This window comes from Thunnus thynnus, chromosome 18 (assembly GCF_963924715.1).
Source record: "Thunnus thynnus chromosome 18, fThuThy2.1, whole genome shotgun sequence".
Classification (NCBI taxonomy): Eukaryota; Metazoa; Chordata; class Actinopteri; order Scombriformes; family Scombridae; genus Thunnus; species Thunnus thynnus.
In genome coordinates, this window is record NC_089534.1 from 10,920,054 (window position 1) to 10,935,660 (window position 15,607).

General features: G+C 39.9%; 1 protein-coding gene across 1 annotated transcript; it reads right to left on the reverse strand.

The window, feature by feature from the left end:
- Window positions 1-43: 43 nt before the first annotated feature.
- mmut (methylmalonyl CoA mutase) lies at window positions 44-15,310 on the reverse strand. Its single transcript, XM_067571634.1, has 13 exons — window positions 15,182-15,310; window positions 13,909-14,345; window positions 12,817-13,184; window positions 12,542-12,699; window positions 8,880-9,051; window positions 8,530-8,778; window positions 8,271-8,382; window positions 6,484-6,599; window positions 5,014-5,129; window positions 3,738-3,869; window positions 3,498-3,645; window positions 3,175-3,342; window positions 44-1,064 (listed from the first exon to the last, which is right to left on the reverse strand). Exons 2-13 carry the CDS (start codon window positions 14,303-14,305, stop codon window positions 936-938), a joined length of 2,265 nt encoding a protein of 754 aa, XP_067427735.1. The 5' UTR covers window positions 14,306-14,345; window positions 15,182-15,310; the 3' UTR covers window positions 44-935.
- Between the last annotated feature and the right edge of the window lie 297 nt (window positions 15,311-15,607).

Consider the following 15,607-nt stretch of genomic DNA (forward strand, 5'->3'; position numbering starts at 1 on the left):
TTTTCAAAATCGCAGTTCACATAATGATTAGACTTGGGTCACATTTCCAAAGTTCACATACTTTATTTTAGAGCACAGAGTGTTTAATCTGATTCAGAATCACGTGTAGAAAAATACTATCTCCAACTTTTTCATACATTGCAATCACTGTTCTGTGGTTTTTATCTGCGGTTAACAAAAGTTGGTTAAATGTAACATGATGCAGGGAGGCAAGAGATCAAAACCACATAAGGCCAGTTTCAAGATAAAAATATCCACAAACATAAAGGCATGGTGTTGTTTTGATGTGAAATCCTATCTATCATCTCAATTGCATTGACACTAATTAGACCCTGCTAGCTAACTGCAAATGACACACAGGCATTTTACAAAAAAGCATTATGGTTGACAGTGCTCTGCAGTCATACTGTATTATGATAGTGAAGCAAATCCTAATTTGATTCAATGTAGTGTTATTTTTGTTTGTCACATATGGGTATGCTTTTAAGTCTAATCTATATCAAACATACTGAAGTCTTTCCTATTAAACTCTATCGTACTGATCAAAATGTTTCTTTCAGTTTTGAGTGATATTCAACAATGAGCAGAACAAAACACAATGTTTGTGATCTTGTTTTTGTCTCATGAGGTTACAGGGCTGAAAATGGCAATCTGTGTAGATTATGATAGTAATTAAAATCTAATTTAATATACAGAGAAAGCAAACTTAATACGACCACGGCACCCCAAAAGCTGTTCAATCATGTTGACTGCTGTACATGCTGTGAACTCACAGTGAGGAAACGACTTTTGTTTTCTTTTTACAATCTTTTGCTACAAGTCAGACTGATTCTGAACACAGCAGAAGTAGTTCGGGATCCCACTTATGACTTCATTGTTGATAAAGCATGAATGGACAGTTCTTCTTGTTCTCAGTTAGTTCTTATCTCTTAAGTTCACATGGCCTGCCGGATGTTTTCCAGGCTCTTCTCAATGTTGTCGATAACCTCCACTGCAGCTTGTGGGATCCTGGTTCCTGGGCCGAAGACGGCGCACACACCGCTGTCGTACAAGAACTCGTAGTCCTGCATACATAAAGAGGTGGAGCGAGGTTTAGATGAAGTGCAGCTAACGGGGAATTCAGATTTCATTATACAGAGACAGAAGAATGTGCAGAGTCCCTGTGTGATTCTGTTGTTAATTATGCTACAGATGGTTCAACTAGAAGTATAGTCCCTGTGTGATTCTGTTGTTAATTATGCAATAGATGATTCAACTAGAAGTATCCCCGAAAGGACTGCGGTGAAATTTGTTCTGCAGACGAACACAAATATTGACAGGATGACAGGATTGCAGGAGGCTGCTCTGCATGCAATCAAGGAAATGCTATAGCTACTGTGGTAATGATAATTTTACGAAGCAGGGGACACTTAATCATGACGGATTGGTTCTTTGCCCACATGACATTTTATATTTGTTTTTGCGGGCTTTTCACGTAATGCTACATAATGTGTTTTCATGCTTCCAGTGCTGCGTGTTGTCATGCCGGAGGCAATGCAGGCTAAGCTCGCTCGGGAGAGCTGCAGGGGAATTGATTTCTGTCTCTGTAGACTGTTATTCAACAAGCCTTTGCTGCTTAAGTGCCTGCATCCTCCCCAGTGATGATAAAGGATTGCTGCACACTTTTTGAAATCAAATTTAATGCTTTTTTTTTTTTTTTTTTTTTTTTTTTTAAGACCTTGACAGAGAAAATTTAATAGCCTTTCCACAGCAAAACAAATGCACATTAGGGCTGAGCTTCATGTTTGAAATCAACTTGACAATATTAATAAGTGTATTTTTCTGGATATTTTTATATCTCCATATAACAATCCTATATAAAATCTTAAAAAGCAATGAACTGTGTCCCACAGTTATGATTTACATTGGATAAAACTACATTTTAGTTAAAAATTTTAATTACAATCTGCTTGGAATTGTTAATTTTGACAATATCGTGTAAAACATTAAGGCTGTTCTGGTCGTTCTCGCACACAGAGTCGGCTGTAGTTAAATCTCCCCATTACACATTACAGTATATCTACCTTTCATCCACTTTAACAGTCCATTAAATCTTTAAACACCAACTAAACGGTCACCGAATTAAACATCCGCTGCTCTCCTTCATCATCAGCAACTATCAGTAATAACAGAGGACTTTGTGTCTTCTCTGAAACCCTCGGGCCAACTGTCTTTAGCTGAGCATCATCTGTACTGTTTTGTTTACTTCTTTAATCCTGTTACCTCTGTGAGAGCACGTAACGGCCTGTGGAGAACCAATTGAACCAAAAGAAAAAAAGAAAAAAGAAAGAGCTGGATTGAGTCGAGACCAAAGACCAAACCACATTTAAATAAGTGAGTCCTGTGGTGTGATATTTCTCCTGCAACTAGGCGTCACATTAAAAATCTAAGACCTACCATAATTAAAAAATAAGACTTTTTAAGACATTTATGACCTTCAATTCTAAAAATCTAATTTAAGAATTTTTTAAGGATCCGCAGGAACCCTTTGATGACTAAACAAGGACCACTATCGACATAAATCAAGGTCATTATAATTTACACATACCGCCGGAGTACCAGCTCAAGATGTGGACTGTTGTAATTATGACACTGGCAACTCACACGGGCTTTTTCCGAGGCTCATTAGGAGATGAAATCCGCTGGTTCTGCTTCATTTATCGATAGAAAATGCAAATGTACTCTGCAATTATGACCTTTTCGTCGACTTTGGAAAACAAAAAGCCTAGCGTGAAACATTGGTTTGGCCAAATACAGACAGAGCATCTATGAAGAGCACGCACAGAGTCATTAGTGCATGGTCTCTTAATTCAAGCATGCACAAATCTAATTGAGTGCGAGAGAAAGCGACGCTTATGCAAAGGCTTTGGCCACAGTGAGGTAAATAACAACAGCTGCTGACATTTAGTTTTCAATATAGACACAAAATCCCTTCTTCCATTTATAAAATATAGTAATTTTGTCTTAGAGGATGCTGGATTTGGACTATGACATTAAGAAAGACAATGAAAGAGAAAAGCAAGATGGATGTTTATGAAGTGATGCTAAACAACAGGTTGACAGGAAGTTCTCGGATGAATGATCAAGTCTAAAGATTTAATAATCCATAATGATCTAATAAGCGTTAGAGGTTACCTGTGGTGGGATGACACCTCCACAGATGACCAGGATATCTGGCCTGTTGAGTTTCCGTAGTTCCTTGATGAGCTCTGGTACCAGGGTCTTATGTCCTGCGGCAAGCGTGCTGACTCCGACGCAGTGGACGTCTGCGTCCACCGCCTGCTGGGCGACCTCGAGGGGAGTCTGTCGACCGGAAGCCAGACATGGAGAAATAAATGCACAAATTTTATTTCACTGGCAGTTTACATGGATTGAATGAAAAGCGAAAGATGAGTTTGACACAAGCTGAAAAAGCTTTAATGTGAGGTGGCAGTTCCACTCAACCGTATGAAACTGACCTGAAACAGTGGTCCGATGTCCACATCAAAGCCCAGGTCAGCAAACCCAGTGGCGATGACTTTGGCACCTCTGTCATGGCCGTCCTGCCCCATCTTCGCCACCAGAAGTCGAGGGTTCCTGCCCTCGTGCTTCTTGAATTCTGCAACTCTGAGATTAAGAAAAAGGGTAGGAAAATTGGTTAAGCAATCTGTCTGTACATTACGACGCTCCGGATGCTGTTTACTTTTGTTATCTTCTACCTATTGTGGGCCAAGGTGATCTCTTCGTGCTCGCCGAACTCGCTGCGGTACGCTCCGCTCACCATCCTGGTGCTGGCCTTGTGTTCGCCAAACACCGCCTTCATGGCATCGGTTATTTCACCAACAGAACATCTGGAGAAAGGAGCAGACACCGGCTTCCTCAATATGTTTTCACATTCCAGTGATAAATAATGCAAAGCAGAGCAATAACTTATTTTGATCTGACTCATTTTAAGACAGAGTGAATGCAGATTTCTTGCTTTTTCATTACGGTCTTTCACATTTTATCATCTGTATGCTGTATGGTGGTGCCTTATCATTATATGTGTCTCATGGTAGAAAGATTTACTGTAGCAGCATTTTGCATGAGACCAATACCACAGAGATGGTAATAAAACAGCAATAATCAGTTCATTTTCAACACCATTTGTAAGTTAACTGCTGAAACGCAAATGACAGAGTTGTTTGTAGTTATTTGAAAGCATACAGCATATTATAGTGACATGCATTAAGGGTTTAATGGTAGTGGAATAGTACAGGATGTTTAAGACACGTGGGCCTCATATACAAGTCAGAAAGGTGTTTCATATTGCTATATACACCAAATGAGGCTTCATGTATGTGCAAAGTTTAAGATTAACAGTTTCGATACAGTATATAAGGCACAAATCTGGCTTTGGCATTCTGGTAGCTCTAAAAAGACATTAGGAAACCTTGAATAAACCAATAAATAAAATAAAAATAAAAATAAATAAAACCTTGAACAAAATCCAGATACAAATATAGACCTTAGCAAGAAAGGTGGCTTGACGGTTTACCTGTGAAATGCAACTCTTAACTAGAATTAAGTTAAATCTAATTTGTGAGGAAGTATCTGGCAAATCTTTTCCTTTCAAGATTTAGCGAGTGTGGCTTGAACTGCCGCATGACGGCCTCGGGCGTGGAGAAATATTGACCACAAACATATTTCTTCAAGTTCCCCACGAACAAGAGAGCTTTACAGAAAAATACCGCAATGATCATGTTACTGTACGGTGTGTGCGTGTGCGAAACAAGATAACATACTTCTTATAAAGAGGGACATTATTTCACACCAGTTATAAATTGTTACACTTCATAATAGCTCATCTGATACGCCTACTGTGTGCAACCTTTTCACTGGGTTTGTTGGATTACGAGAACATCTCGGTGAAGACAAAACTCAGTCGTGAATAATGAATGCAACACATCGTCAATACAACAGGTCAGTTGTATTGATTTGTGTGGGAGTTGTGACCTGGCTCGTGCAGCCTCCACAGCCAGGGCTAAGAGGTTTCCCTCCTTGGTTCGGGCGCACTCCTCGATGGCAGTCAAGCACTTCTTTGCTGCCTCTGGGTCACGACTCTCCCTCACCTACGACGGAGAAAGGAGATCTTTTATCTGCACCGCTTACAAGAGAGAGAATGAAAACAACCAAACTGCTCATAGACCTTTCCTACGCCAGATAGTTTGACGTGTCATAGCAGGAGCTAAGCACAGGTGTTAGTATTATCATTAACAATGCCTCTGTTTCATTTTAGTTGCTGTCAGTTTGAATTTTCCAGTAACGCGTGCAGAGAGCCAGCCAGCCTGCACAATAACAGGACCCTGCTGCTGACACACCTGAATGGAATGCAGCAATTATTGCTAATTAAAGTTATTAGTTGCACCTGTGTTCCTCAACTCTAAATGTCACTTTGGTCTATTTTTATACTGCCGGGTAGAAAGATATAATGCCAGAAGTTTTTCGACCTCCCACTTTTCCAAGTTGCATGTTATATGTTAACTATTTTAGCAAAAATTCTCCATAAATACAATATTAAGAGAAAATTTATTATTAATTGGAGTAAAAAGTGTAAAACAGACATGTTAATTTCTGCAGGCAGTCATGACAATGTATGCATCACTCCATGAAAATCAGTTGTGACAATCCTCCTTTTAATTCTGGTCCTCTGATAAGCCCCCGATGTCCTAGAAACACTTGATTGACTTCCTCTTCTTATTGTCACAGGAATAAGAAAAGCTTGTCATCTTTCCTCGCCTCGAGCAAAACGCCTGGCGTACGGCGAGCCCGAGACGTTTGACTGGCGGATGACAGCAGGTACGGGAGCGTTCTCCTGTCAGTTTGCATAGAGTATGTTTGATAACAGCCCGCAGGGTCTCTTCACATTGTCACTGCAGGCATATATCTTACATATACGGAGAACGGTTGAGGAATGCAAAGTTGAGGGCTTAATCTTAAATAGCGCTTCTTAAAGGTTTGTGAAATTCGTCCATTATCTCATGAGACAGAGCAAAAACGCAAAGCCACGAGGGCAGCCCTTAAAATGAGCAATTGCAGATGTTGAATCAAGTATTTGCATTTAATACAAATAATAACTGACTTTTTTAGCATTTTACTAGTGAAGAAATTATATGATTTTTGGAATTACAAAATCTAATATACAGTATAAAAATGACATAATAAAAAAGTTTCTTTTTTTAGATCTCGTAATGTTTAGTTTAGTTATAAGAATGGATGTGGTTGGCCTCCCTGTTGCACGGTGGTTTAATGCACTTCATATGTAACTGTAGTAGTTTTCTGCTTCTTTTTCATGGCTTGAACTGAAGTGATATTTGTGGTGTTCTTTGAAGCTTTCTGAGAACAAAAAAAACCCAACAAACAGTGCTATCTTTTACATTAGATACCACTGATATATCTAGGAGTCGAATTTCAAAGAACACTGACCTTTTTCAGTTTTTCTATCTGTTTCTGACGTACAACAGTGTTATCTATGGCCAGCACCTCCACAGTCTCCTCCTTTTCCAGACGGTACTTGTTTACCCCGACGATGACCTCTGATCCTGAGAAAGAAGAAGAGACAAAAGCACATGAATCGGCGAGGAAACTAGAAAAAGCGCCTTGCGGTTGTATGCCTGCAGTTTACATCCATGTTTGTCAAGACTCATATAATATTTGTAGTGAAGACTTTGATGGAATTCAATAAAAAAGGTATTAAATGTATTTTTCTTGTATGTGTTCACATGCTTGGCCAATAAAGTTGTAGCCATGACGGTAAACGATGCTTCAGATGTGGATGTTGCTGTAAAGAAGCTACAAATTCTACAACATGGAGGCTTCACACACACATCTTCAACCGGGCAGCACAGAAGACCAATACGATAAGCACAGTTTGATTTACTATTACAGTGTGGTGGTGTTATACTGAATTGTCAAGTTATAATAATTAATAAGAATTAATTCATTACTTATCAATTAGGATTTTAAACTAGAAATTGTACTAAAAAAAGGCCCCATCTCCATTTAACACAGTGGATGCTGAAAACCTCAATCTATACAAGTCTCAAAATGTACAATCTCATAATTGAACGTTATCTGAGAGTCCAACACAGTGCACCAGAATCAAACGCCCACCTGAAGTGAAAAAAAAAATTGTCTACAGTGAAGATGCGCTATCGTGCTGAATCAGAAAGCCAATGAATATAAATGAGAGCAGGCATCAGGGGGACGATGGGGAAAAAAGCTTAGAGAGGTTGTGTTCTGCTCCATCGCCGTCGATTCTGGCACAACGGGACGTAAGTAAAAGTAAATTTCTAAAGAGACACAAAGGAGCCACCATTTAAACTCACAGATAACATCCTGACTTACACATTAACTAGCTCCCCTTACAACACGGAAAAACACACGCTCAGCTGGATTCATGCTGCGATGCGGCTTATGTGTGAAGGGCCGTCCGTCCTGCCCACCGCGTAAAGGCGGTAGGTAGGCTTGCTGTTGCACGCCACAAACTTTGCTCCGATCTTTGTGGTCAAGCAGCGTTAAATAAGCACATGCTTGGGTTAGGAGCACTTTCAAAAAGACACTTTCAAATTGAATTAAGGTGACTAAATCTGCAGTTCACCTGTCAGAGCTGCAAAATGTTAAATTCAAAATACAACATGCCTGATGCTCACGTGATCGAGGTTTGGGTCAGAAAGACAACAAGACCACTGGATACTGAACAGAACTGATCTTTTTTTTTCTATTAAATACCAAGTTTGAAACTTTATTTAATCTTTATTTCAGAGAGTGATTTAATCTGGCTCCTTCAAGGACTCCTAACTCACTAAATCTTTCATAGCAAACAGCACTGACCTCTGCAGGATGAAAGTAAACTAAACTAGAGAGAGTCTAAGACATACCAAGCAGTTTTAAAGGGCGGGCCATTGCCCTGCTCAAAGTAACATGAAGGCCAGTGCCATGTTACACCAATTTGAGGTAGGGAAAAAAAAGCATGTAGGATAAGTGAAACTCCCGAACAGTAATGTCAATAAAACGTTTAGTTACTCTTAAAAAAAGGCAATTGAAGAAGCAATAAAATGCAGAGATTCAGTTTATCCTGTGCAGAGCATTGAGGTCATTGCAGTAGTCTCCTGATGATATGGTAGTTAAAAATGTATGGTACCCAGAGGGAGAAGATTAACAGATGAAAGAATGACATTAAAAGGCAATAAGCAGCTGATATTATACTGTACTTGAGTCAATGCGGGCCTGTCTACGTGCGGCACATTCCTCAATGCGAAGTTTAGGAATTCCCTCTGCCACGGCTCTGGCCATGCCGCCCATCTCTTCAATCTCTGTGATGAACTGAACAGAGGAAAACACAGGTTGTTAAAGAACATAATTGTGACACAAGGAAGGAACCAGACCACACATGCTGCACGTTTCCAATATTTCCTATTCATCTGATTTCAGTTCTGCTGAAAAGGTTAATTATCATTTGACACGATGAACCTTTAAGGCTGTGTTGTAGACGTCGTTTGTGAGAGATTCCATCATATGTGAGCCCCCCCAGGGATCGGCAACCTTAGGGATGCCTGACTCTTCTTGGATGATGATCTGGGTGTTCCTGGCGATGCGAGCGCTCTTCACTGTGGGCAAGCCCAGAGCTTCATCAAATGAGTTGGTGTGGAGTGACTGGGTTCCCCCGAACACAGCTGCCATGGCTTCAATCACGGTCCGGATCACGTTGTTGTAAGGATCCTAGGAAAAGGAGCCATATGGGAAAGTTTGAGTTATTATACAAGTGTGATTTTGAAGTTTTGACAATTCTAACTTTATTTCAAACAGTAGCTGATATTTACTTGTTCTGTGAGAGACCAGCCTGACGTTTGACAGTGTGTGCGGAGGAGGAGAGACTTGGCGTTCTTGGGCTGGAAGTTCTCTTTAATGAGCGTGGCCCACAACCTCCTGGCTGCCCTCAGCTTGGCTATTTCCATGTAGAAATTCATCCCAATACCCCAGAAGAACGACAACCTGACAGCACACAAAAAACAACGTCAAAAGACAGAAATATAATAATCAAAATGGACTGAAAGTTACAACAGAAAGCAATTCTGCACACAAAAATAGAAATCAGTGTTTTCTATTCAAAGAGCTAATTATAGATGCAAAAAGTAAAAGTCTAAGAAGTACAATATCTATGCATTAATCTTTATGTTTTATATCAATGCCAGTAACATAATAACAGACTTCAGCCAGTGATGTCTATGACTTTGAAACGGGTGCTATGACCTTATTAGCAGAGACAAGCATTAAACCTCACACAGGCTTTTTGACCTCTGCAATTTTATAACAAAATGCCAAACTGACAAAAATCCATGTCACAAAAAGAACTACTGCTCTAATTAGTTTCATGCTCCATAATGGTTTGGAGCACAGTGGCTTTTCTGCTCTTCCTGCCCTTTCCACCTGTCAGCGTCCACGTGGACCGCATTGAGAATTTGGCACGTGAGTGCAAAATTATATGAGCTGAAACAGGACGACAGACCACGGAGATTGATTGTCCAACCGCCTGAACTACCTCAGTGTGACATTTGGGTACTAGGCATCAATCTTGAATTAGGCCTTTAATAAAGGCTCTCTTCACACAGCTGACCAACGTTATTATTCTTTGAGTAGTCAAGACAGAATTAATCATGATGATTTTATCGTTTTTTTTACCATAAGAATGTTTTTACAACGTATCAAACAGAACAATCACTGTGTCCCAAATACATACTATTTCTATACACTTTATATTACATAGTTATAGTCATATAATACTGTCAACATTCTTAAAGAATGAAATGTTTTAAAATATATACAGATTCTCTGCTTTGAATAATAATTTGTCTAATATGGTTTTTCCACAAAAAAGGTTCAATGACGTGATTAAAATGTCATCTACTACTTCTCCCTCATTGAAAAAGACTGAATCTACCTATAAATATGCAAATATTTTTTATTTCTACAGTTTAACCGCTGGATACAAGATGTCTTCCCACTTCGGTGTAAAGTCCATTTTCAGAGTTTATGCACTGGAGTCTTCAACTTTCCTCACATCATACTTGTTTAAGTTTCACACTGGATCACCGTTGGCTCCAGAGTACTTGTAATGTCACAACCATGCTCATAAATACACACCTCCAACTGAGATTTAAGGTGAGCACAAAAAAAACCTTTCCTCCTTCAGCACATAAATGTGAAAACAGCTTTCTAGTGTCAAACTGTGCACGTACATCATTCTGCACAGTGAAGCTCAAACATCACAGTGAAGTAACGATAAGCCAAACACATTTTTGAATGGAGGGGGACTTTCAGCAATTTACACTAACTGTGATATTACACAATGTCACTGCTAATTTAACTCCCCAGGGAGACAGTAAAATGTGTTTCTTAAGATTTAGATTTGTTTTTTTCTATTGCTTTCTTAAAGGTGTCTCACCACAACCTGCAATTTATTTAAATTCTCTCCACTTGTGAGCAGCTCCTCCATTTCCTTTGTATTGCATTGTGGGAGAACAGTGTACTTTTCCTGTGTGAACACACTACAAAACCTGCTTAGAATTATAAATAGAATAAAGTAGGTTGTATAGATTTGGGACACAACTAATAAATACTGACAACAGGTAAGGACAACTGATTTTCTCTTGTAAAGAAATCATACAAAGTTTCCACCTCTACCCCTTTTATTGCACTATAGCCACACGACAGTACACTAAAATCCTACTTCCAGGGCTTTAAAAAGTCAAATGTCAACATTAATATCCAGACAGTACTGTACGTGTGAGCTGGTTATGAGTCTAGGAAAAATATGAACTATCAGCTATAGAAAGAGATAATAACTCTGGGTGGAAAACCTTCGATTTCAAACAAACATATTGATTTAGTGTGTTTGTGTTTGTAAAGCCCATCTCTGAAGTCATTATGTGATGAAGGATCAAGCTAGACCGGGCCCTGAGGATGTTTCTGAGGATTGTATGCATATGTATTTCTGCAATTATCAACAGGACTTGGACAGAGGACAGGGTTCGTGAAGTGGCTCAGTTGTGCTGTTGACTGAAAAGACCATCTGCTATCTACAGTAACTACATTATAGATCACTTAGTTTGCACCGGAAAAGTAATTCTATGGAGCAACAGGCGGACTGAGCCAAAGAGATTAACAGATGTCAACATGTCCGATATTTTATTCTTTCTACAATCTTTTAGATAGCATTGTTTTTGCTGTGCTCAACGGGTGGTGTAAATTACTCTAGAGGGTGCTTGTTTTGTACAGCAGCCTTTCCATCTGGCTTCAATTGCATTTTAGTCAGCTGTCACTCTGCGAGTCCCGTCTGCTGCTTCGACAAATTAAGTGGAAAGTATTTGTTTGGCAGTTAAATGCGGTTGTCATACTTATTATGCGTTAGTCAATTGTGCACAGTGTCAGTGGAATATTAATAGCAGACAGACATCATGCGTAGCACCGCTGTGGCTCCACATGACAAACACTCAACCGGGTGGTTATCTGCGCCAGTTCCCGCTTTCAAACATGAGAACGAGGTCTCATAATTCGGGTGATTAGCAGCTTGTCCGTCTCATATATACGTTTTGAAGCAGAGCAGAAGCTGAACTGGAGATTTTTGCAGGAGACGGCAAGCACAGGAAACTTTCTGAGGAAAATTCAGTGCTTTCTGTGGGTATTTCCACAGTGTACAGAGCCAAATCACACAGCAACAAACCAACAAAATCATACTGTTCGTTTGTTGCTGTTTCACAGAGACTTTCCCCTCCCTAGGATCAATTAACTGTTTATACTCATATCTTATCTGATGATCTACATATTTAAAACCAGGGCCCATTATCAGTCTATTCATTTTAACTTAATGATGTATGTACACCAACGCAACATTTATCATGTACTTACATTGCTTGTTTCTTATACAATATATTAAGCAATTATTAATGCACAGCCATTGATACAAAAAATTCATAGAGAGATGTAAGAAAGTGTTTTTTCACACCTAGATGTTCCAAATCATAAACCACAATGATTTCACATTGAAGAAAAGCTTCAGTGAAAACCAACATGCAATGAGAAATATCACTTCTACAGTGTCTAGGAGGCAAAAATGGTAATGAAAAAAAAGACTGATGTAGGCGACACTTATTATCTTCATGCATACTGGCAGTGAAACTACAGGTCTTGTGTGTGATCTGCCAAGATGCAGGACCAACAGACTTAAGAACTCATTTGTCCCTGCTGCTATTGGCCTTTTAAATAACTCATGTGATTTTTATAGTTTTTGTATTTATTGTCTATTTATTATCATTGTTGTCTGATTGTTATGCGGTTACTGCTGGCTGTACAACAAATTGCCCCTCGGGTGTGGAAATTTCAAATGCAATATTTAAAAAGAAATTATCCAGCCATAGCTGTGAGCTACAGATATGCAAATCAAAATGATTGCCTCCACACTAAGCGCCATCTTAATATTTTGTACCTTGGGGCAAATTCATCAATGGTTAAGCCTGCTTTCAGACCAGTGCGGCAGTACTCCAGGCCATTAGCGATGGTGTAGGCCACTTCCAGGATGGCATCAGCTCCAGCCTCCTGAAGATGGTAGCCACTGATGGATATGGAGTTGAACTTGGGCATGTTCTGTGAACATCAGTCAAATTGGTCAAACTCAAAGTATGATAAGTATTACATTCACACTATGATATACAGTAAGAGCCATTCAAGCTAACGGCAAAATAACATTTAAGTGGTAAATACCTTGGAGGTATAGGCGAAGATGTCTGCGATGGCGTGCATCGAAGGTTCTGGGGGGAAAATATACGTGTTGCGCACCATAAACTCCTTCAAAATATCGTTTTGAATCGTGCCTGTTAGTTTGGCTTTGGAGACACCCTGCTCCTCTCCAGTCACAATAAACATGGCCAACACAGGGATAACTGCTCCGTTCATTGTCATCGAAACAGACATTCTCTCCAGCGGGATTCCATCAAAAAGCATCTTCATGTCCTCGACTGTGTCTATGGCGACTCCAGCCATGCCGACATCTCCGTGAACTCGGGGGTTGTCTGAGTCATAACCACGGTGCGTAGGGAGGTCAAAAGCAACGGAAAGACCCTGCTGTCCAGCTGGGATGAAAGAGTGAGAGAGGTAGTGGGTTAGAGATGGGAAAAAGGAGGTAAAGAAAGAATAGGTGAGTCATAGACCGAAGCTCAGAGAGAAAACATTACTGAAAACATTCACAGACATTTCTGCAGAGCATAAGGCTTCCAGGTTCAGTCCTTTACACAGTGAATGGTAAACTTTGACAACAGAAGATGGCCTCTAACCCTTTGTTATTGGAGGAAGCCATCATCTTAATTACTAATTAGGGCGTAAACAAAGTATCCTTGTTTCCAATTCCTACATCTGAATTACTGCCTTTATCTCAGATTGTTTCAGCAATTCAAAAAGAGTAATATTGTGATTATCAGGATATAAAGATGGATATAGTCCTTGCATATTTAAATGTCTAGTAGTGTAGTGTAGTGTAAAGTGTAGTGTCTAGTATAGTAGTTTTACTGACCTGTGGAGTGTACTATCTACTACTACATCCTATGACTGTCTCAACTGTCACTTATTTTATGTGGGTTCAGATGTGTTACAGAAACATGCTGTCTAAAAGTATGTGTTGAAAATAAAAAACAGAGAAACAGAGTTCTAGTATTATGGGAGAGGACAATATGAATGCACAAGAGATTTGAAATGTTGCAGAAAACATTCAGAGAAACAAGATGGGTTTTCACTTAGGTTCGAATCTGTGGTGTTTCAGCTAAAAACGGAAGCATTCACAACAACAAAATCATAAGCTACCTTTAATGTTATCCTTGTAGAACTTGTTGCTCTCCTCAACAGTACTAAAGCCAGCATACTGTCTGATTGTCCAGGGTCTGAAGGTGTACATGGTAGGATAGGGCCCTCTAGTGTAAGGAAACACTCCTGGCAATTCATCTGCATTGTTGACTGAGTCTGCTTTGGTGTACACAGGCTTGATGCTGATGCCCTCAGGCGTGTGCCATATCAGATCTTCCGGGTTCTTTCCCTTCAGCTGTTTCTTAGCCAGGCCGGCCCATTCTGCATGCAGTTCAGCCTGGTCCTGACACGGTGTGGCGGTGTGGATCAGAGAGCGGTGTGTGCGTGCTGAGGAGACAGAAGCTCTAACCAGGTGGCGGGCAGCCATCGATGCACATGCTCTGTGTGCAGTCAGCATGGTTACTGTTGGCTCAATCACACACACATGGATGGATCACCTGTTGAAGGCAAAGGAGGAGCATATATGAAGTGGTGAAATACTGTATGGAGTGAGTTGGTGATGCCTGCACACATGAACCATACACTAATGCATCCCATTTCCTCCTTTATGGAGATAAGATTACAGCTTTTCAAAAAACATTAGATTAGAGATAAAGAAGCTACTTCAGATCTGACAATTTCTAAATTATTGATTATTAAGTCGACATGGATATCATCCACCGAAGCAGCATTTTAGTGAGAAATTAACCAGTAGTTGGTGTAGTTTCCTGCTGGTTTATTTATTTTCGTGCAAGATTAACAACCAAAGAAGCACATAACTTTATACAGGATTTCAGAGAGCCAACAAGGAACAATTTTAGCTGACGTCATGCAGGTAATGAGTAGCTTGGTTGACGTTGACAGTGCAGAGCAGACAATGCAGCTTAATATTGCTTCAGTCAATCAGGAAATAAATACAGGAATTGGCGTATTTTCGCTTGACAGCTAACATCGTTGTAATTCGACAGTGAAAACGTCAAACTAACCAACCAACAGGTTACGGTGACTTACACTTGCCGTCCTCTCTAGAGGTCGTAAAGACATTGAATGACTAAATACATACGGTCGGACTATGGAGACTTGTTTAAATGAAGAGTAAAAAGGCCAAACGTCCATGTTTATGTTGAAATAACGCAAAGTAAGCTACAGTTCGCAGCTGCGCACTTGATAGCTAACCGTGGCTCTCTTGCTAGCATAGCTTAGCTTAGACGTTTTCTGTCGTTTAGGGAACAAAGTAGAGGCTCCGCTGTATTTCATAGCTTTATTTCTAAATATTTTAGGATAATTTTCTGACCTTGTCTTCTGTTGTGCTCTTTCGAGGTGGCGGAAGGCGTGTGCTCGTCTGTCCAATGAAGTTTCATAACATTGTCCGTCAGCCAATCACGTGCCAGAGTCAACGGTTGAACTTTGACCTACGACACCGGAACTAAATAGTACAGTCAAGATTGTTGCATTTCGTAGAGATAAGCAATACCGGCGTTGTTATTGCATTCTACAACTTGTTATTTAATATTACATCATATTAGTGAAGTTAGTCCATAACGTTCACTTTGTAGGATGGATACATAAGCTTATGGTCACTGTTTATAATACAATTTCCGTTATTAGTAATATGAGTAATTTAGACTCAGCCACAGTTCATTAGATTGGTGTGCATTTGTATAAAATGTGCCATTGGGAGGCGATGTTGCAGCACAAGCACCCCCCATCAAGCAGACCT